General features: G+C 40.4%; 2 protein-coding genes and 1 pseudogene across 2 annotated transcripts; 1 reads left to right on the forward strand and 2 right to left on the reverse strand.

Annotated features, from left to right (window-relative positions):
* Positions 1-1800: 1800 nt before the first annotated feature.
* Positions 1801-2778, reverse strand: LOC137952663 (heterodimeric geranylgeranyl pyrophosphate synthase small subunit, chloroplastic-like). Its single transcript, XM_068799728.1, has one exon. It carries the CDS (start codon positions 2776-2778, stop codon positions 1894-1896), a length of 885 nt encoding a protein of 294 aa, XP_068655829.1. The 3' UTR covers positions 1801-1893.
* Positions 2779-4311: 1533 nt separating this feature from the next.
* LOC137953270 (starch synthase 3, chloroplastic/amyloplastic) lies at positions 4312-21357 on the reverse strand. The gene is made up of 16 exons (XM_068800591.1): positions 21140-21357; positions 20121-20184; positions 18723-20021; positions 18355-18569; positions 17608-17878; positions 16835-17010; positions 16622-16729; positions 10083-10192; positions 9849-9954; positions 7656-7826; positions 7230-7358; positions 5646-5828; positions 5353-5484; positions 5075-5186; positions 4691-4814; positions 4312-4593 (listed from the first exon to the last, which is right to left on the reverse strand). Exons 1-16 carry the CDS (start codon positions 21263-21265, stop codon positions 4464-4466), a joined length of 3456 nt encoding a protein of 1151 aa, XP_068656692.1. The 5' UTR covers positions 21266-21357; the 3' UTR covers positions 4312-4463.
* On the forward strand, positions 6156-6700 carry LOC137953463 (probable 3-hydroxyisobutyrate dehydrogenase-like 3, mitochondrial; annotated as a pseudogene).
* Positions 21358-22048: the final 691 nt, after the last annotated feature.

Consider the following 22048-nt stretch of genomic DNA (forward strand, 5'->3'; position numbering starts at 1 on the left):
ATCTTAGGCACAAGAGGTCTTTTCTTTTGTTGAAATACTATGCTAGATGATCAGTGGAGGGCTTACCATTTTCTGTTATTTCTGGATGATTTATTTTTCAATGAATGTTTTTACCTTTGAGTGAGTAAGTCTGGGGTATTTTAGTTCATTGTAGTTACTATCTTCTAATAGTGAATTAGGGAAAGAGATCTAATTATGCTCGATCCACCTTTCTGATCTCTCTCTCTCTCTCTCTCTCTCTCTCTCTCTCTCACACACACACACACACACTTCTCCTTTGCCTCTTCTTTCTTCTCAATCTCACTTTTTCTCTTAGTCTTCTCTTCTCAGAAAGAGTAATAGGATTTCATGCGGTTAATGTAGAAAGTTCATGGGTTTGATACTGACTTTAAAAAGTTTCCGAGAAAGTAGAGTCCAAAGTATAGGTCAATGAACACCCTTATTTGCCAAATATTTGGCTTCATGTTGGTCTCTCACTTGGATTGACAGTGACTGAGAGAGTTATTTCTACTAAGAAAATAAAAGATATATGATATATCTAATCTTACCATGAGATGACTCAACATCCAGAAAATAAAAGGGAGAGTTTTAATTGAAGTAAAGAATAAAACAGACACGAGGAATAAAAGAAAAATTCGGATAGAAGGGAGAGTTTCTTACCAAAGTCTTGATGGATCTTAGCTTCAAACAATACGATTCGAGACAGAGCTCTCCAAACCTTTTAATTTGCTGGGAAAAGATCGAATGAAACACGTTCAGTGCCGAATCTAAGGAGTGAGAGAGAGGTGGTGAGTTAAAACATTAATACAAAACACTTAAAATGGAAAACACAACAAAACGGTAGCTAAAAACATAAAAATCAACAGTAGGGGAGAGGCTAAGAAGCGAGAGTCATTATCTTTGAGAAATGAGTAGGAAGGAGTTCCTAAAATAGCATCAACAAGAGGCATTCATCCGATCGAAGATAAATAATGGAATACAGAAGATAAAAAAAAAAAAAAAAAAAATCAAGTGTTAGGTCGACGACCAAAAAAAATACAAGATTAAGATAAAACAACTTAATTCTTTCGGTCTGTTGGAGAGGAAAAACTTTTGATGAAGATATCGAAGACAAAAAAGATCAGAGAGGAAGAAATTGCAGATGCAGATATCAAGGAGGAAATAATCTGCGATTGAGATAGAGAGTGAATAATCGAAGAGGGAGAATGAGGAATAAGAAGACCAAAACAACCCCATTTTCGATGAATTGCCGCTTGACGAACAACATTTCTAATCCCTAATCCCTTATTCCAAAGAGAACGAAAGAGTGTTGCTGCCGGTGCTAGAGATGAAATGGAAGAGAGGAATGTGGATGAAAGCTCCTCTAGCCCTACTCCCGCGGTGTTCTTCTCTCGAGTCCCGAGTCCCCGACTCCCCCTAATGATCGAATCTTGGGCCACTCGTTAAGTTAACGAGCCAGTTTGTGAGCTTTCGAACCGAACCATGGTTCAATCAAACTCGGTTCATTAACTTAAACGAGCCTTACAATCGAACCAAGCCGATGCCACCCCTACACCAGAATTGGTGGAAGGCTAACGGGGGCGGCGCTAGAGACTGGCAGGGTTTAGACTATCATCTGAGCCAAAGCCAACACCAAAAATTCCTGAAACCGGATGTTGCGCTATATATATCTATTAGATTTGATTTTGGTAAAGGAAGAGAGGCGAAGAGTAGATACGACAATAACTGTCGTTTAGAATTTTAAACCGGGGAAACGTTTCGAAAATTCTAAACGCCCACCATGGAAAACCCTACCAGAATTAGAAAAATGAAAACCAGGAAAAAGAAAAAAAAACAGAGAATTGCAGTTTCATTGCAATAACAAGTATGTATTCGTCTTCTTCGTATATTTTCTCAATCTTCTGATACATCCAAAATATTAGATATAAAAGCCCTTTTCCCCGACTCAAATCCTTCTAATTCTTTCTGTGCTGACGACCTGAAACTTCTTACTGCTTCTACTCGTCCATTCATCTCATCTCTCCCGCTCCCCAACAACATCCCATAAATCATTCCCACGTAAAATCCAAACCTTCTCAATTTCTGCGTAACACCCTCGTCGGCCCCTCCAATAATGGCTCCGCAGGCGGCCGCACACGAGTAAAGCTCGCCTTCTTTCTTCTCACACACTTCCCTGACCCCACCTTCCCCCCTTGCCCACCTCGCATGCATGTATTGACCCTGGAGGTACCCCTGTGCACCCATTGACCGCGCCATCTCCACCATGACCCTCGTCGCTCGAACCGGCTCCCCGCCGACGGATCGGGCCACCAACTCGTAGCCAAACGGGTAAATAGCGTCGCCGGAGAGGAGCTCGATGTTGGGTGGATGGGCGGCTGGTGTCGGCCTCTCCACGAGGTGGGGGAGGTACTCGTGCGCCCGGGAAGCCGCGTACATGACATGCAAGGCCGATGCGACGGCCACTGCGTGGTCGCGTTGGCCGCCGCCGCCGACGAGATCGCTTGCGGCGACACAGAGAGCGGGGGCCATCGTTCGCGGAGCGGAGAGGACCAAGTCGTGGATGGATTGGTGGACAATGAGAGGTTCCCGTACCGGGAAGGAGCGCTCCAGGTAGGCCTCGACGTCGGCGTTAATGGCTGACCAGTACGCTTGTTTCTCGGACGTTGTGGAGACGACGCCGCTAACCGCTTTGCAAGATGAGGAAAGCTGACGCGGGATGCATCTGGGCAGCGGCGGGAGGGTGGAGTTGCAGACAACGTGGAGGGAAGTGGCAGCCATTGAGGAGGTAAAAAACTTAATTCTAGAGAGAAGCGCAAAAATATATATATAGCAGAGTAGAGGAAATATATGGTTGGTAAAATTGAGAAGAGTGTCCGCGGTCGGCGGACCCAACACGTGCTCGTGTTACCTAAAGGTGAGCCCACAAGTTGGTGGAACCATCCGTGTTTAATGTGTGGGACTGGGCCTGGGCTCTCTGAAACTCGTGAAGCACGAACAAAATAAAAAAAACATTATATTTTATTTTTTATTGTTTTATTGTGAGAATGATAATTCTTCATTAATTTTATTTATTGCTGTTGTTGTCGGGCCATAATCAGAGTTAACGTGTACGAAAAGCCCATAAATAGGTACTTTCATATCATGTAAGGCCTCTTAGTGTCCTTGTTTTTTTCTAGAAAATGTTGGAAAGGTAAAAACTGATTTTCAAAAGATATTCGTGCCTATTCAGTTTTCTATATTTAAGGTTATGTTTGGAACACAGAAAGTGGAGAGAAGAAAAGTAAGGGCATGTTCGGAACCCACAGAAAATAAATAATAAAAAAATAGAAGAAAAAGGTATTTTCTGTTGTTTGGTAACAGAGAATCATTGAGATAAAAGAAATCACTTGCTCTCTTAGTTAATAAATTTCTACTTACTAAATGATGGAATTTGGGGATAAAGAAAAAAAAAGAAATCAAAATTTTAAAATTTATTAATTTTATTTTATTTTTCATTTTCCATGTGTATCTAAACAAGAGAAACTATTTTCTCTTTCTCTTTCTCTTCTCTTCTTTTTCTTTTTTCTCCACTTTCTATATTCCAAACACAGTCTTAGGTTGTATCCAAACAAGAGAATAGAAAAATAAAATCTTGGTTCGGATGCCAATGAAAAATAAGAAAAAAATGGAAGATAATTATAGTTTCTCTCATTTTGGATACATGCGAAAAATGGAAAAGAAAAGAAAATTAGTAACATGATTAAAATTTTCTCTCAAGATTCTATTGCTTTTTTTTTTCCCCCAAATTTCATCATTTTGTGAGAGAAAATTTGTTAACGAAAAGAGAAAATGACTCTCCTTATTTTCTTCTCTCAATGATTCTCTACTGCCAAACAATAAAAAATAACTTTTCCCATTTTCTTTTCTTTTTTTTGGGTTCCAAACAGAAAAGAAAATGAGAATTTGACCATTATTATTTTCAAAAAATAGTTAGTAAAAATAAGATAACGATCAAATTCTCCTTTTGACTAATTATTTTTTGCAACAATAATAGGTCAAATTTCCATTTTCTTTTCTTTTTCATGGGGTTCCAAACAGACCCCCTAAGGAAAATCATAGGACTCACCCTTTTCCCTTCTTCCTCTTCTCTATCCATCTTCTACCGCCCACAACCGACCCAAAAGGGTAAGCTATAGAACTTGCAAGTACTAGAGCATCCCTGTAAAAAAACCTCATTGTAAAGTCCATTAAACATATTTGGTTTGAAAAAGCCAACCTCAAGTGACCCCCTTGGAGAGTCTTGTTAGAGATGATAGAAATGGTGTAAAAGAAAAATGTCTAATCTTTATTGAAGATATGGATATTGTGTGGCTTATTCGAATAGACAACTTGTGAGGCCTTTAGAGGCTTTAAACAATAAAAAAATGGTATTAACTAAGACTCAACACCTCTCATCTGTACAAACACATCTCAAATCTCCTCATTCACTTGCGAGCCGCATAATATAGTTCCATATAGTCCAATGCAGGCCGGTTCCATGACCAATCCTGTTCCATCACTCGCTTGCATAATGAGTAAAACCGATCCCCTCCATCATACCACACAGTGATAGCTCTGAACCAAAAAGAAAGGAGTCTTTTATCAGTATTATTTTCCTCTACTGCTTCTTCAGTTCCAAACTTATGCAACGTTAAGGTTTCCATTTGCTCACCTATTCAGGGCATAATCAACCCCAGCAGGATCAGCTCCATCAAAACTGAATCCATTTGGTTCGAGACCAACAGCTTCTGCTCGTTCTTTATCATGATCAATATCAAATACTGTATCATAAAGTCCTGTACAGAAAAAAACAAAAATTTACTTCATTCACATCTTCCCCCATTGCTTGCTTACCTTCTATATCAGTTCTTAACAGATTCCACAAAACAAACTCCAGCTTTAAGCGGGAAAGAATTACCATCCTATCAACAGACAAGAGTTACCAACAAAAAAGCGCCCTTCTATCAACAGAAATGATTACTTAAAAAACTAAGTAACATTTTGTTTTTTACCAGCCCCACAAGATTTACCACTCAGGAATTTGTACTTTAAATACCTCCAGTTTTACGCACAACAGGTATAGACCCATATCGCATTGCTATCAGTTGAGTTAGACCACATGGCTCAAATATTGATGGGACTAGCATGAAATCTGCACCTGCATATATCTACAGAATGGCAAATTTTCAGTTAAACAAGTTATCGTGTCTCTCAGGAAAATAAGATTTCGTTCATGAAAATTGAGAAAGGAACAAGTACTTTTCAGGCATGAGCTTTTAACTAACACTTAAATCCAAATACAATAATAAAAGAAGTTCAACAGTGATAACTTACCAAGTGGGACAGAGGCTCATCATAGGTTAAACAAAGGCGTGCACGATCACTATGTGAAGAATGCAATTGATTGGCCAAATTGACAAAATCATTTTGAATACGAGGGTCAGGAGCTGAACCTAGCAGCACAACCTGCCAAAAGAAATTATTAACATGATAAGTGACAAACGATGAATGGGATCCAACACGTAAGAATAGGATGAATTGACAAAAAACAATAATAATACAAGCTCATAGTACTTAGAAGCCTATACAACTTAGCATGAGTACTGTCAACGTAATATTAGAAAAACCTGTCCATTACGATCCAGGGTTCTCCAAATAGCATGCTTCATGAGATGAATGCCTTTCTGAGCAGTTAAACGTGTAATAATTCCTACTAATGGGTGATCAGATCTCTTCAATCCAAGCCTCTCTTGCAAAGCTTCTTTGGCAGCCTTTTTGCCTTCCACAACATTTTCCGATGTGTAAGATATCTAGACATCCATATTTAGAGGAATCAGTAAAGCAAGATCACCATATTTAAGTTTTTTTTTTTTAAGTGAGTAAAAAAGTTAAAAAATAGCAATTTTTAATAAACCTGATTGTCAAGTTGGGGTCCATGACCCATCCCAAAATAACTAAGCAAATTAGGAAACCTCTTTCCTAACTAATAAACCCAAGATATTTGTATTCACTAATCCATGTAGGACTATTTTTTAACACTCCCCCTCACATGTAAGCCTTCTTTTTTTGGTTCTACATGTAGACAATTTGGGTGGAGGTCCACGTATGAATACTTACTCTGATACCATGAAGTTGGGTCCAAGGCCAATAAAGAGTTTGCCTACCCGAACCCCATAAAACCTAGTCAAACTGGGGTGGGATGGATCGGTATCCACGGAATGGGAACGACGAACGCCATGCATCTACAAGCCGCCGACTACACTCACCATCTACGCTCGCTCGTTAGAGAAAGCCCTCTCACTGAAAGAGCATGGCGCCCGTCTGGCCTAGTCCCACTCTGGTGGCTCATTCGAGCAACGTTGTTTTCACTATGGTGGCCCACCCTTCTAATGTCCAATCCGTCATCCTTTCTGAAAACGGCGTTCTTACCAGCCTTCACTTGGGCGGTGTCCTCATCAACTGCACAAGCAACCGTCCTTCCCTAGAGCGTGAAGTCTCTGAGGCAGCACAAGCCAAAGGTTGTCGAGCCATCGACACGCTTGTGTCTGGTGGCAACATGGAAGTTCACGATGGCAAGCTAGCAATACTCACGGGAGGTGACAATGAAGTGGTCACGCGGTTGCAGCCATTGTTCGAGATTCTGGGGAAGGCGATCCATGTAGGCTCCACGGGCTGCGGATAAAGCTGAAAAATCGCAAACCACATCGTGGTGAAGGGAAATATGATGGGAATTGACTGAAGGGCTGAAGAAAGCCAGTCTAGATCTAAAGGAGCTTATGGAGGTGGTGGTGTCGGTGAGGCTAGGTCGAAGGTGATAGAGCCGTTTGGGAAAAGGATGATCGTGAAGGACTTCTGACCGGGAGGTGTTGTAGAGTACATGGTGAAGGGTCTGGGGATGGGGCTTCAAAAGGAGGTTGTTTTACCCGGTGCTGCTTTATGTAAAGGAATGGTATCAAATAAGGTACTCATACATGGGCCTCCACCCAAATTGTCCATGTATAAGTACCTGGTCTGATACCATGTGAAATTGGGTCCAAGGCCCATCCCAAAATGACTAGCCAAGTTAGGAAACCTCTTTCCCAACTAATAAATCCAAGATTTTTGTACTCACATGTGGGACTATTCTTTAAAACTAATGATACAAACAGAGAACTAGGTTAGAAAGACTTGTCAATGACTTGCTAAAAATAATGTAAGATAGAGTTACGCACCGGGAGAAACTTATCATTAAATGGATCCCAAATATCATGATCAATGCCATTTACGATACCATGAAACTTGTAAAGATGAGGAGCAATGACTGGATTTCCTGAAATCTCTCTTGAGTAATTGGGGGACACCTGCAGAAAAGTTGGAGTTGATATCAGTAGTGATGCAACAAGTGAGATTAACAATAGAGTAAACTCATTCAAAGAAAAAGCATAAAGGATGAGTTAAACAATTTGAGAGTTCATATGAAGACAATCACTTCATATATAGGATAATTAAAGAATAAAAAAAAGAAAATCTCATATGATATTACGTATCATGATGCTCCTGTTGAGAGGAAGCAAAAAACTAAAAACCAGGTTTTTGTCTCTGTGTAAGGAAGGGGTGGAGGAGAGAGAAGACAAAAGAAAAGAGGCAATGATACTAACAGTTGTAGCCTTGTCTGAATACACCATTGCCTTTCCAATCAGAGCAGCCCCAAATTCGAGGTTATGAATTGTAAAAACAACTCGAGCTTTAGAAAGACCATAATGCCGGTAGTGATCTTTGAATAACCATGCAACAGGTGCACTTGACCAATCATGGCAGTGTACAATATCCTGTCCATAGTGAACACAAACCAATATTGAAGACAAAAAAACTCCAAAGCAGATTGATATATAATTCCAAACTGGCAAATCCAATAATTCCAAATAGAAGGATATACTTATAAATATTAAATGGGGACATTTGAAAATTGTCATATTTATAGTTATTTTTACTTGTACAAACTAAAGATCAAAGAAGCTGCATTCCTCTGACTATTTATGCTCTAACATGTACATATTTAATATTAAGACACTTCAAAACATTAATGAAGCCATTAGCATGAAATTAAATGCAGTGAGTGCCTTCACGGTTTCGATATGATATCTTTAAATAACAACATAAAAGATTTGTTTCTTTTAGAACTTCAAAGCTTCTGAAGACTATTAGAGGAAAAAAGAACCATTGATACTGAATGAAACCATGTAATAAGAGAATCTAATAGCACGAGAACATTACTAATTACACTTGTACAATACTTTAACTTGCATGCCAGAAAAGTGGAAATAGGAGAAAATATTTTGGAAATAAGAGTAAAATAAAATAAAACAACTATAATAAAGGTGGATGAATCAAGTGTAGTTTCATCCAACCAATAGTGGATGCATCTTGTCAGTGGAAAATTTTGATTCGTGAAAGTACAATTGTAGCTTGCATGTTTAGATTTATATAGAATAAATCTAGCACATATGTGAGATTCAAGTCAGAAAAGATGATAAAAAGTTTTTTCTTTTGATGGTAAAATAGCAATCTCATTAGGCAATAGGAATATATTAGGGCTGGAACTTTCACCAAATTACCCATCCTACATTTCATCTGTGCATGAATAGAGATATGGAACATAAATCTTTATCTGTCTAAGGGTTGGGTAAGCTAACTAATTACACATATCATTTGTTATATGGAGTGGATGAACGCAGTTATTCACTTCACCTGATTTTCTAATTACCCATGTGGCAGTTTTGACCCCACTAGCAGATAGTGAATCTTTGGAGAGAGTGAATTATCAATAGAAAGTGTCCAAAATGCAATAGTGAACATATGTTTATGCGCCCTGCTTAACATTACCTAGAGAAAATGAAGTCCCCTATTTATGCATAAAAAGAGAAAAACCACATTTTCTTAATAAAGTTCAGGTTATATAAGGTGGCAAAATAACATCCTCCATCTCAACCTTAAATTCATAATAAAACTTAAAGTGCTCCACCCTTTAAATTGCATTTCCATTTCTCTACCACTAAAACAAAAAAGCACATTCTAGAAAAAGTAGATCACCCTGGAATAAACTCATTTTTTCTTTCCCTGGGGCATCTACATTTCCATAAAGTGCATGAGGAAAACCACAAAACAATATGCAGAAGGTACAAGTATCTTGATTTAAGGACGAATTATTTTTGTTTGGCAACCAGTTTATGAGTTTTGCTAATTGTAATTTTTTTAAAAGTTTTATAGATTTTTAATCAGTTATTACAGAGACCATAGGTAATTGGGTAAATAAATGAAAAACAAAACACTTCTTAATATGGTTAACAGAATGGTAATAAGGCCAAAGGAAAGGAAACAGAATGACCCACAAAACAATATGCAGAAGGTACAAGTATCTTGATTTAAGGACGAATTATTTTTGTTTGGCAACCAGTTTATGAATTTTGCTAATTGTAATTTTTTTAAAAGTTTTATAGATTTTTAATCAGTTATTACAGAGACCATAGGTAATTGGGTAAATAACTGAAAAACAAAACACTTCTTAATATGGTTAACAGAATGGTAATAAGGCCAAAGGAAAGGAAACAGAATGACCCTTTCCCATCCCCCTTGTCATCCATTTACAGCTCCAGAGTAGAAGCTAATAAAATTTTAAATATAGGCCAAGTGCACTCAAGAAAATAGTTCACTGGACTTCCAGCCAAAGGGGAAAAAAATCTGATGTCAAACTAATCTATAAAACTGAATAACAAATTTTTGTGATTTTTATAGTGATAATAGCAGGAGAAACAATGGACATGAAATGGGTCACAATCATTTGTAGGACTTACTGGATGGAACCCACTTTGGAGTAGAAACTCGAGAGCAGCATGGCAGAAGAATCCAAACCTTTCTCCATCATTCCCCCTACCATAGATGCACCCAACCCGAAACAATCTGTACAAGAAATGTGAACATAGATGGAGTTATATAACCTAAAGTTACAGCCTTTCATGTAGTAATATCTATTCAGATATTTATTGAATAACTATATTTAGCAACTAATGTTTAACACTTTTACCTACCCATTCTGGGGCTCTAAGAAGTATACTGGAAGGCCTTCCACCTTTCCATACCAAACCTTTATTTCAGTTCCACCCCAAGCATAGCTTCTATGAAATTGGAAATCTTTTACCTACATTGTAAGAAACAAATCCAAATCTCTTATGCACCAAAATACAACATCAAATTCAACATACCAAAAAACAAAACCAAAAAAAGAAAAACCATAACACATATTATGATATTGGGGAGGAACACAAGGGACCCGACTACACAAGAAGAAGTCAAAAAGAACTAGATATATGTTGTCTTTCAATCATGTTACTTAATGTGCCAAAAACATTTCATTAGATGTTCGATTTAACAGTTCAAAGAGCAAAGAAGTTTAGCCTTTCCAAGAACGATGGCCCGCCACGAGAAAACATCAGCCGACCCCCTTGGGTGCCATCCGTCATCACCCCCCCTCCCCCCCCCCCCCCAACAGTCCCCATCTCTGGCCCGCCTCTCCATGAGGAACAAGCCTTAGACACCGGAACCGCCCAAATCGAACCAGTGCAGCAGTAGTAACATCAACATGGTCCACCAGAAGAGGAATCCAGAATGCAAGCCAACAACCAACAAAGGAACCAGGCTGGCAAACGGTAGTCAGCCGCACATCAAGGAGAAGGATTAGCATCAAGGATCCCGCAGCCCTAAACTTCTAGAATGCCTTTGTCTCCCTTCGATAAGCAAAGGAAAGAAATGGAGATACAATCCGAATCCTCTCCCAATCCAGAGCAAAAAAGTCCTTCATCTCCATTCCTATCAGAACAGCAGATGCTTTCGTCACCGTCCTGGACAAGGTCTTGGTCGGCAGGATGGGAAGAAGCTCGGGAAGATCTCTCCTCACTGGAGATTTGGAGTTTCAAATGCACACACAGTACCACGGAGGGAAACTCGAGTGCTCCATCATGCAGCGGAAAAAAATCATGGGTATGCTATTTCTTCCCCCAAAGCCCCATCTCCGGCCTGGGATGGAAAAAATTCCGCCTCTCGCTCCTACAAATCTTACAATCACTGCTCGGGGCATCCACGCAGAGCTCCGATGTCGTCATACCCTGGAAAGTCCGGCGAACATCTTCGGCGAGCTCGCCTGGGCTGAAGACCAACCGATAAACCTCCTTTGGGAAAGATTCTTCCTCAGACCTAAATCTCCAGTAAGTGGATCTCATCTAATTCAGCTTATTTCCGAAGGTTTTTTTGCTTGGATCATTCTAAAGTTCAAGGAAATGGTCGTTCTCCCCTCCATGATTCTTGATTCACAAGATCATGCACTGAGTCAAACTCAATCTAGCTCGGCTCCGGAGAATGCTGAGTCAATCCGGGACCGAGCCAACACTGAGTTAAGGTAGGAGCGAGTCAATGCTGATTCAACTCAACAACGACTGGTCCCCTTGGAACCCCCCATGTTATCTTCCCAAACAAAAATTCAAAATTTGAAATCCCCCCCGTCCTTTCTCTGTCAAGCCCACAAATTACTCCACTTCATATAAACCAATCATTCACTAAACCTGAACTGACACGCCTTCCCTTACCTCGTGCAGATATCATTCATATGCCCGCCATCTGGCCTACCGCCGAATCCTGCCCATGCCCCGAAAAATATCCACCTTGATATCCCCCCCCCCCCCCCTTGAGATTTTCTCTGCCCTTTCCTACCTTGAACCTAGCGCCCGACAACTCATCCCGCCCAACCTCATCCCACCGGCCCCCTTGCTGACACCAATCCAGAAAAACCAGATACTCACCCCTCCGTCCGTCCCATCACCTAGTCCAAATAAACACTTTTCTATCCCCCCACCCCCTGTCACCCATCAGCAACTTGATCCTGAGGGATCATAACCCCCTCATTTTTGCCACACCTCCCTCGGAAAACAAAATTTCTGCGCCAACCTACACCTTTCCCTTCAAGTACAACAAGCCCATTCCCCAAAAATTATCTATCCCTATCAACCCCAAAAATGCACCCCCAAGATCAAATCCTCAAAAAAAGCCAACATCAACTCAACCTCGCTGACAACCCCCAATCCATCAAATCCCCCGCCCATCCCTCTCGATCTAGAGAATCTTCTTTTCAGTCCCCCTAAAAAATTCTTCTAAACTTGAGATCTTCGAAAAACCCACATCATCAAATCCTATTGTCTTTTCAACCCCCCTGCCAACTCTAAGCCACCGCCCTTAAACTGTGAACCCTATAATGATAGCCTATCTGATAGCTCTCGAGAACTCTCAACCCCTTCCCCAGAAAATCCAAAGCTTATAAAATGGCACAACACCCCTCCAAACAACCATCTCCCTACCACACTCCCTACCCCACCATTCTTTGTCCAATCCCCTTGGAATGAATCCCACTTCAAACAAACCTCTGGTGGCCTCCGATGGGGAGTCCTCCAACAGATCCTCCGTCACTCCCTTTCCCCTCACCTACTCCCGCAGAACGTCCAAAAAACCACCCTCCTTTCACTCACTTACTCCAGAAAAAAGAAGAAAAATAAGGAAAAGGACCTTGCCCCGGAACAATCCTGTCCAGCTCAGGACCTCCCCTCCTCGACCCCAATGGCTGGACTAGTTACTTGTAATCTCTTGCAGGGAGTGGGTCGAAAATATGAAACAACATATCCTAGTCCATGCGGACAAATTCTCTCCACATGAGACGGAGAAAATACTGAAGCTAACCCCCCCCCCCCCCCCCCCCACACACACACACACACACACACACACCAGTTTTGAACTTCTCGCAATCCCCCTATCCGGAAAAAATCACTTGGTCCAACGGACAAAACCCCCCCATCCTATCCAAGTTAGACTGATTTCCGGCAAATAATGAATGGCTCCATCTCTTCTCCAACAATTCAGGTCAAGTCCTCAACAAAGTTGGCTCTGACCACTGGCCAATCCAAATCAACACTCACTCCCCAGCTTGGGGGCACTCTCCTTTTCGCTTCGAAAACTCCTGGCTTCTTCATGATTCTTTTGTTCCCCAACTGAAAGACTGGTGGCAAGATCTAAACCACCACCCAAATCCAGGATGGTCCTTCCCTCTCAAGCTCAAAGCCCTAGAGATTAAGATTCGCTCATGGGCTCGAAGCCTCTGTGCTGCTGCTGCATCTGGGAAAGATTTTGTCCGGTACCACATTTTTGAGCTTGATCTTCTTGAAGAGCAAAGGACACTCTTGTCCCCCGAACTTCTACTCCAAAATCATTTAAATTTTGATCTTTCAAATCTTCTAAAGAATGAAACCACTCACTGGAAATAACGGGCCAGATTCTGCTGGCTTACCGATGGGGATGGAAATACCAAATTCTTCCATGTCGTTGCCTCAGCCTGTAGGAGAGCTAATTGTATCTCCTCTCTTCGCAATGAAGACGAGGAGATCACGGATAGCATTTCCATTGCTAATGTTCTTGTGAAGTTTTTTTTCAGATCTATATACAGAGGAGTCATTCAACCGTCCTATTCTTCATCAACTCGAGTTTAAGCGTATCTCTGCCTCGGAAGCTGAATTACTGGAGCACCCTTTTTCTCCTAAAGGAAATTGATGCAGCTGCTCTTGGCCTGCCAAAGGACCGAGCCCCTGGCCCAGACGGGTTCAATGGTGAATTTTATCACAAATTTTTGGGGGACAATCAGGAATGATGCCCATGCCTTTGTCAATTACTTCCATCAAGTTGGCATCGCCCAAAAATCCATTGGGGCTTCCTTCATTGCCCTAATCCCAAAAAAGGTCAACCCAACCCTCCCCCAAGATTTCAGACCTATCATTCTTACCACCAACACATACAAAATCTTAGGCCGAATTCTTTCCAATCGCCTAAGAGCCATCTTCCCCCGTGTTATTAACCCATGTCAAAGTGCCTTTATCCGAGGCAAGGCTGCAAGATCCTGGACTCAACAATGCCAACCCATGAATTACTTGACTCTTTCAAAAAATCAAGTCAACCAAGAGTTGTTCTCAAACTTGATTTCGAAAAAGCCTTTGACCGGGTTAACTTGAAGTTGATTGATCACCTTTTTTGGTGAAATGGGTTTCGGCACCCGGTAGAGATTCTGGACGAGAAGTTGCATTTCCACTGCATCTTATTATATTCTTGTCAATGGTAGGCCTTGTGGGTACTTCGATGGAACTAGGGGAATTTGGCAAGGAGACCCACTATTACCTTTCATCTTCACCCTTATTGGCAAACATTTGTCGGCCATGGTTCGACTAGCTAAAAGATTGGGATGGCTCAGCCTCATATCTCCAAATCCTGCTCAGGACATCGCCCTCTTACTATATGCGGATGACACCATCTTCTTTTGTGAAGGCTCTTTGAAACAAATTCATCACATTAAAGCCTTGCTCAATTTATTTGAGATCTCATTCGATCAGAAAGTCAGTTGGTCAAAGTCATCTATTATTGGTTTTAACATTGAACCCCACCTATTGAACTCCATGGCTACCTACCTTGGATGTAAAACTGAGATGACTCCATGCAGTTATTTGGGTTTTCCCCTGATCCCTGGTTTACCCTCCAAGTGCTCTTAGCACCCTATTATTGAGCGCCTGGAGGGTCACTTGGCTTCATGAAGAGGAAAATTCCTCTCTAAAGCTGGTAAGTTAGTTCTCATAAAATCCTGCCTTCATGGAATCCCTGGTTATTTTTTGTTTATGTTCTGGCGCCCCACCTCTATTAGAGACAGAATTGAGCTCATCAAAAGAAGATTTTTGTGGGGAGGTCCAAATGGTGAAAAAAAGTATCACTTGGTAAAATGGGAAGAGGTGTCTGCAAACCAAAATTCCTTGGCGGACTGGGTATCTGAGATACTGCCACTACAAATTCTGCTCTTCTCCTAAAATGGATCCGGAAATTCAATTTTTTCCCTTATCTAATTTGGAGAGCTTTAGTTGCTGCCAAAGCCAACAAACATTTGGGTTGGTGGACCAAGGGGGGAAGATACCACCGTCTGTCCCCAGCCTGGAAAAAAATTTTCTTGCTACTCCCAGACTTCAAGAAATTTGTTAAATGCTACGTTGGCAATGAGACCTCCAAAAAATTTTGGTCCGATTGGTGGACTGGCCAATCTAGCCTCAACATTAGCTAATTTTGGTCCGATTGGTGGAATTTGAACCTCAGAAGAGATCTCTCAGATTCTGAAGCCATTGTGGCATCTAATCTCCTTTCGAGCATCTCCACAGCCAAACCCAGAATTAACCATGATACATCGATCTAGACTCCTTGTACAAAAGGTACTTTCTCAACTACTTCAGCCTACAATTTCCTCGGTAACCCCATTTCAAATCAGTCTAATCACTCTGAGGCCTCTGCATGGAACCTCCTTGCCCCGCCTTGCGCAAATTTTTTTATCTGGAGCGCCTGCAGAAATAAAATCCTCACATAAAACTCTTTAAGTCAGCAGGGAACCTCCGTCCCCGATATTGTCCTTTTTACCAAAATGCTCCAGAAACAGCCAATCATATACTTTTATCCTGCTATTATGCCTATATTATCTGGACCAAACCTTTTAAACAAAATCAGGTTCCAGTACTGCGCTGCACATAATATGGGGATAATGGGCCCTATCCTCTCAATCATTGGTGTTAGTCTCCCAAAGCTTGGAAAGATGCTTCTCTCATGTTGCATTGGGCATATAATATGGGGATTATGGAAGAAAGAAATAGGAGAAATTCGAATTTAAATCTTCCCCCACTTAAATTTTGACTGATAACATTATGAGCCAAGTAACTATCTGGCTCCTGACCCGAAAAGAATTCTAAAATTTTACAGTTCCAATCTCAGAGGAAATTGGCAGTTGGTTGTTGGGCTGTCTCAGCCTTCCCGCCTCAAGATCATGGCTATCTAGGCCCCCCCACCAACGGGCCATTTCAAGTTAAATTTCGATGGCAGCACTCTTGGCTGCCCTGGTCCTGCGGGCTATGGAGGAGTTATTCACGATGCAAATGGTTATCTCCTCTTTTCCTTCGCGGGCCATTTAGAGTCTCCGACTCCACAACTGTAGAACTCTCTGGATTGTTGAACGGAATTAAAGTATTTATTAGCTGGCTCACGGGTCCCCTTTGCATAGAAGGGGACTCAAAGACTGTCATTGACTGGTGTGCAAAATCTATCAGACCTTCATGGTGTCATTGGGATATGTATCCAGAAATCTGTAATTTAATTTCTTCTTTAAATTGTAATTGGAAACACATTCATCGCTCTACCAATCATTTAGCAGACATTCAGGCTAAGACGGGTATTTCACTCCAACACCTCGTTGTGGAGGAAGACCCTCTTAGCTAGGTTTGTTGTACTTTTCACTTCCTTTAATAGTTTATACACCTCATTCAAAAAAAAAGTTCAAAGAGCAAAGGAACATATTACTGATCATATTTGGAATCAGAACCAGCTTAACACAAAAGAACAACAGAAATTATTAAAATCTGATTCAAATGAAAATTCAATCCAGAAGCATGCAGACCAATAATAGATTTCAAACACACAGTTAGACTCGTCTAATGATTAAAGATGTGAACCAGAAACTTACATTGGTAAGGTTCATACAGTCATATTTAGGCAGAATAATGTCAACATTATGGCCCAAGTCCTGCACAGCTCGAGATAGACTTGTAACAACATCTCCGAGGCCCCCAACCTGAAATCACAATCAGTAACAATACTACGAAGTAATGTAATCAAAGAGTTGCATAAAAGTAAACACCTTAAACTTTTGTCACACAAACTGATAAGTGTGATTAACCTTTGCAATAGGAGCCATTTCAACTGCTATATGCACAATGTGCATTGGTGGTTCCTTACTGATTCCACCAACTACAGGAATGTGGTAGTCCATCCCATTTTTGTTGTCATAAATTCCTCCATCTTCCTTCTCAGAGAAAACAAAGTCCATTATGTACGCGTCCAATGGAACCTTGACTGTTAAAAAAAGCACACTATTATAAGGTACAAATGGAGAGAACTTTTTCTCATATGATTTGCCAAAAATCTGATCCGGAAAGTATTTAATTTTATCGTGTTCATTTCTGGAATATATATATATATAAAAAGTGTGAAAAACCTAGAGAGAGAGAAAAGAGGAAGAAGAGAAAAAAAGAGGCAAAGCTCTGAATGAGCTGTGTTGGGGGTTGTGAACGACCTCCAATGCTATTTATTAGATCTTTAGTCATAAATTACAGAAATAACAAAAATACCCCTCTTACATAGAAAACACTTATTTCCTTATAACTCCCAATCTACTCTGCCTATGAATATAAAAATTTGTACATAGACTAAATCAAACATGGTGAACAAGATAGTGCCATAATATAAATTACCTAATTATTTAAAATGACCAAAATACCCCTGACCTGATTTTCTCACAATATATATATGAGAAAAAAGGGAAAATGCACAATTTCTGGTGTATATACGTATATCACAATGCTCAAAAAGTGTCCAGCACTAGCTAATTTCTAATACTCTATATAGTTAATGATGTGAATTATGGTTTGCCATAGATATGAAAAAACTCACCTGACATTTTGACATGGGTTCTGTTTTCTGCTGGTATCATTTTTTGTGGTGGCAATGGTCCATGACGGTGTGTCCAGTGGTTAAAAGAGCATCTGAACCATACTTCTGGTTTCCCACTTAAAACTGTGTTGGAAGGATTATAATAGACTGTCACAATGCTTCCTGCTTGGACTTCAAGTGGATCTGTGTAGACTATATGCTTTTGTGACAAGAGAAACATTTTCATGGTTTTTTCCTTTGTCTCAGCCTTCATGTGTGCAGTTTTTTCAGCCTGTACAAGATTGAGCATTAAAATGGAATCTTCCAGAAAATTTTCCAGTTAGATAAACGCATAAAGGACTTCTCCAATGGCACCTTAGCCCTTTCAAAAAGAGCTAGTGATGGTAGAGAATATCCAAATTAAGCTTGAAGTTTGTGTGCAAGAAACAAGAAGGCCTCAAACATCATATCATCTTGAAATCCTAGCCATCTAATTGGTGGCCTCAAACACCGGTTAACCAAATGGTTCAAGGGAGAAAAAAAAAATGAAAGTTGGACAGCTAGGATTTCTCGCCAACTGGAGCTTTAGAGTTGAGACATTGGAATATTTGTGGTCGGACCTTTAAATGAGTGTGGTTTCAGCATTTGACCCACTTGAGCTTACTTATTTCTAAAAATGTTCTTGCAAAATATGCATTATTTCATTTTTCTTTGTGCATCATTCAGTTTGTTTTATACTACTATAGTAAAGCTGATGTATGCACTTACCTTGGCACGTAGGGCCTCTTCTCTCAGTCTTCTTTCCTTCTGCAGTTTTTTATAGACTTGGTGCATTTCTTCCACCCAGTATAGTTCTTCAGGTGTAGCTTCTGGAACTATGGCATGAAAATCCTGAAAATTATTGTTATCATACACCCTAGCACTTTCAGGTGGCCCATCTGCAAAGACCCAGTCCAAGACAAGGGCGCGATCTGGTACAATAACTGCAGAACCAGTTCAAAAATTTAAAGCTATAAAACAAAGAGAACATGCAACTCAGCTTTATCACACACAAACCAGCCTGCAAGTATATGTACATGCATGTGTCTTTATGTATCTTTGTGCATCCATGTGAGTATGTTTGCAGAGGAACTTACCATTTGCATACCACCAGTCACCACCTTCTTTGTTTGTCCGCACCAACCTTCCTACAATTGACAGCCCATCCTTCCAGCTGTTGTAACCCCCATGAAGCCAAAGCTCACCACTGTGAGCAAGAGGGCCTGTTTGCCGATTATAATATAATCTCACCAAATGCCCCCATTTGAATTCACTAGGTACTATGTGCCACACATTCTCAACAGACACCACAGCTTTGTTAATTACTTTCCGAAGATTTTCCCGCAGTTTTTCCACTTCCACCTTAGCCTGTGCTTTATCAGCCAATTCTGCTGCCTTTTCTGCTTCAATTCTTCTCTGCTCTTCAGCTTTTCTCTTCCTTTCAGCCTCCTCGGCTGCAAGTCTCTGTAGCTCCCTTCTTTTCTCATCAAGCAAGAAATCATCAAATGTGAAAAAATCCATCCCACCTTCCACAGGTATAAAAAAGTCTTTTGAATCATTATTATCATATACACTTCCTCCATCGAAGAACACAAAATCAATCTTGTATGCCTCCCTAGGCACAAAAACCTTGCAAGACCACCAATCATCGCCAAAATCAGTCTTTTCTAAAGGCTTAGTAAAAGATTTCCATCTCCAATCATTAAAGGCTCCCATAATTAAGATATTTGGTTCATCTTTTAATGTTGAAATGGCTCTATTCAAGAAGATAGCAATCTCTTGATCGGGCTTCACCATTTGGGGATAAACAAAAACTTTAATCCCTGACGAGAAGCTCTCTTTGGCAAGATTTTCAATATGCTTCCGGTGTTCATGTGGGTTCTTTTCTCTCTCAATCTCAGTGACAGAGGCTCTTTTCTCTTCTTCGATCTCATCAAGTATTTTGGGTCGTTCAGGTTCTGTCAAATCTTGATCTGCTTCAGCCAAAGGACTTTGTTCCACTATCTTACTTTCCACGGTCAACATTGCTGGTTTTCTTTTGTAACTGATTTGATCTTTCTTCTCTATGGTCTCCTGCACACCCCCCTCCAGGACCTCAGTTTCCTCCTCCAGAATCTTAGTTTCCGTCTTTGCTTTACTGCTTGAAGGAATAGTTTTTGAAATTAGCTCAATTCTAGGTGATTTCTCAGAATCAACTTCTGCTTCAGTTTTAGTGCTCTTGACAGGAGCTGTATATTCAGTTGAAGTAGCTGGACCAGATTCCTCTTTTTCTACATCATCAACTGGATCTCTCTTTTGTGTGCTTGTACCTACTGGTGGCTTGGGAATGAAACCCTTCGGAGCAGAGCCTCCAGTCCTGGGAATCTGACTTTTTCTTTGCCTTCTTCTTGAATAATCTGGAATATCGGCATTGAATAAGGCACACCCATGATGACATAACTGAAACCAAAATAATAATACAAGAAGATTGATGTTGATGAAATTTGAGTACTAACCTGAAGTTGCCGTGATAGAAGAAGAAGCCCTCATTTGTGGGAGTAGTTTGTAACAAGGGGTAAACTAAAGCAAATCAACACACACAAGAATGATCAATCAGATATTTCCAACTGAATATGGTTTTAAACATAGTTTTATGTCAAAGTAATCGTGAGTCAATGATTTTATTTTCTTCCAAATAATGAAACCAACTAATCTGAAGAAAACAAATAGTTGGGTGACTTTAGCAGATCAATTTTAGCACCAGGTCAATCCCAACCTAACATCAGATGACTGTCATGTATGTATGTGTTATACAAATGACAAAAAAAAAAAAAAAAATTGTATATTGAGTTTCGAGCAACTAACAAAACCCAGATTATCAGAGAAAATAACAGCCTGAGTAAAAACGAAAAGAAATGTCTAGGCGTCAGAAAGAAAAACATAACAAAGCTTTCCAGAGCTGGTACAGCTGTTCGATAATTAAAAAAAAAACCAAAAAAAAAAAAACAGGCCTAGAGTTGGATCTGACCATCAGAAAAGCAGATATCCTGTAACGAAATTGATGCAGAAACACCACAAAAACCACATAAAGCGTTAGACCTTAACAAGGATAATATAAGTTTACAGTGATAAAACACTGAAGCTCCAGCCAATCACAAAACTGGATTAAAATTAGTCCAAAAAACACGCAACTCAGTTCGAAAGCCATGCAGGTAAAAACAATGTCTAAAAGAGGCAAATCGAAGTAGCGATACAAATCATAAGCCTTTTTTTTTTCTCAACTACACAAGAATTCAAATTCAAGAGAAAAATACAAAAAAAATAAATGGTGATATCGATATAACTCAATCAGAAAAAGTGCCACAGCGCTTGCATAAACTTCGAAGGACACATAACTGAGTAAAAAGTCATAAACTACACCACGACGAATCGGACTCCAAAACACACAACAGGAATTCAAAACCCATTTACCGCTTGATCAACCAAACCCCCGAAGGTTAACAAAAGAGAGAAAAAGGGTTCAGTATGTACGTACAAGTGATGTACCATCCCATCTTCCGGTAGAGAAACTGAGATGATCAGGCATGATCTTCAGATAGCTCCGACTAGGGAAGTTTCCCCTGTCAGATAAGGGTCTGTGTACATGCAAAGAGAGCTCCATCGGAGACAACCAAAGAGTTGCTCGATCTCAAACCCGTTTCAGTCTCTCAGAGTTGGAATCATGGTCTGGCCGAGAGCAAGAGAGAGAGAGAGAGAGAGAGAGAGGAGGAGAGCGTATCGAGTCCGTGCACTGTTGTTTAGCACTCCGAAATTTAACGGGCATTAGAATATTATTGGCGGCCCACAATGACGCGATAGCATGTTTATGGTTCGAAACTATCGACTCAAGACGGAGGCAGTCATTTATGTGGGTCCCACTCTGTATTGTCTGTGGGCCCCATGTGGTCCAGTTAAGCGTAAATTACCTTTCGTCGCCTTTTGTGTCAACCATATTCACCTTTCCAGTGGGCCAGGGACACACGGAACTCCTCCTTGTCGTCACCACGGATGCGGATGCGGATGCGGATGCGGATGCGGATGCGGATGCGGATGCGGGTACTCGGGCATCCGTCGGAATAAGGTCTCAAAACGGAACGCCGTCAAATGGGGAAACCGTTATAAAAAAATCTAAATTTTGAAAGGAGAGGGGGAATTTAAATGTTTAGGAATTTAAATACTTAATTAGCAGATTATGTGGACAGATACGGAAACAAAGAGTATTTGGGCTCTGTTATTATTATCCTTAACTTCGTAATTATTCTTCCTAAAACATGCCTGAATTCATAAGTAGGTTTCCTTTTGTTCGAAAAAAGAAAAAAAAATTATTTTTTTTTGAGAAAAAAATATATTACAGATAAAGATATAAACAAATAGAGTGTTTGCATGCATCTCAATATCTCCATGC

The sequence above is a fragment of the Aristolochia californica genome, unplaced genomic scaffold (assembly GCF_029961685.1).
Source record: "Aristolochia californica isolate CCGP_79_NKW_82.1479 unplaced genomic scaffold, dmAriCali1.0.hap1 SCAF_16, whole genome shotgun sequence".
Taxonomy (NCBI): Eukaryota; Viridiplantae; Streptophyta; class Magnoliopsida; order Piperales; family Aristolochiaceae; genus Aristolochia; species Aristolochia californica.

Coding starts and splice junctions, on each gene's coding strand:
- LOC137952663 (XM_068799728.1), bottom strand. CDS start 2,778: ATGGCTGCCACTTCCCTCCACGTTGTCTGCAACTCCACCCTCCCGCCG.
- LOC137953270 (XM_068800591.1), bottom strand. CDS start 21,265: ATGGAGCTCTCTTTGCATGTACACAGACCCTTATCTGACAGGGGAAAC. Junction 9,955..10,082: donor TTCTTAGAGCCCCAGAATGG/GTAGGTAAAAGT, acceptor TTTCTTGTACAG/ATTGTTTCGGGTTGGGTGCA. Junction 7,359..7,655: donor ATTCAGACAAGGCTACAACT/GTTAGTATCATT, acceptor ACTTTTCTGCAG/GTGTCCCCCAATTACTCAAG.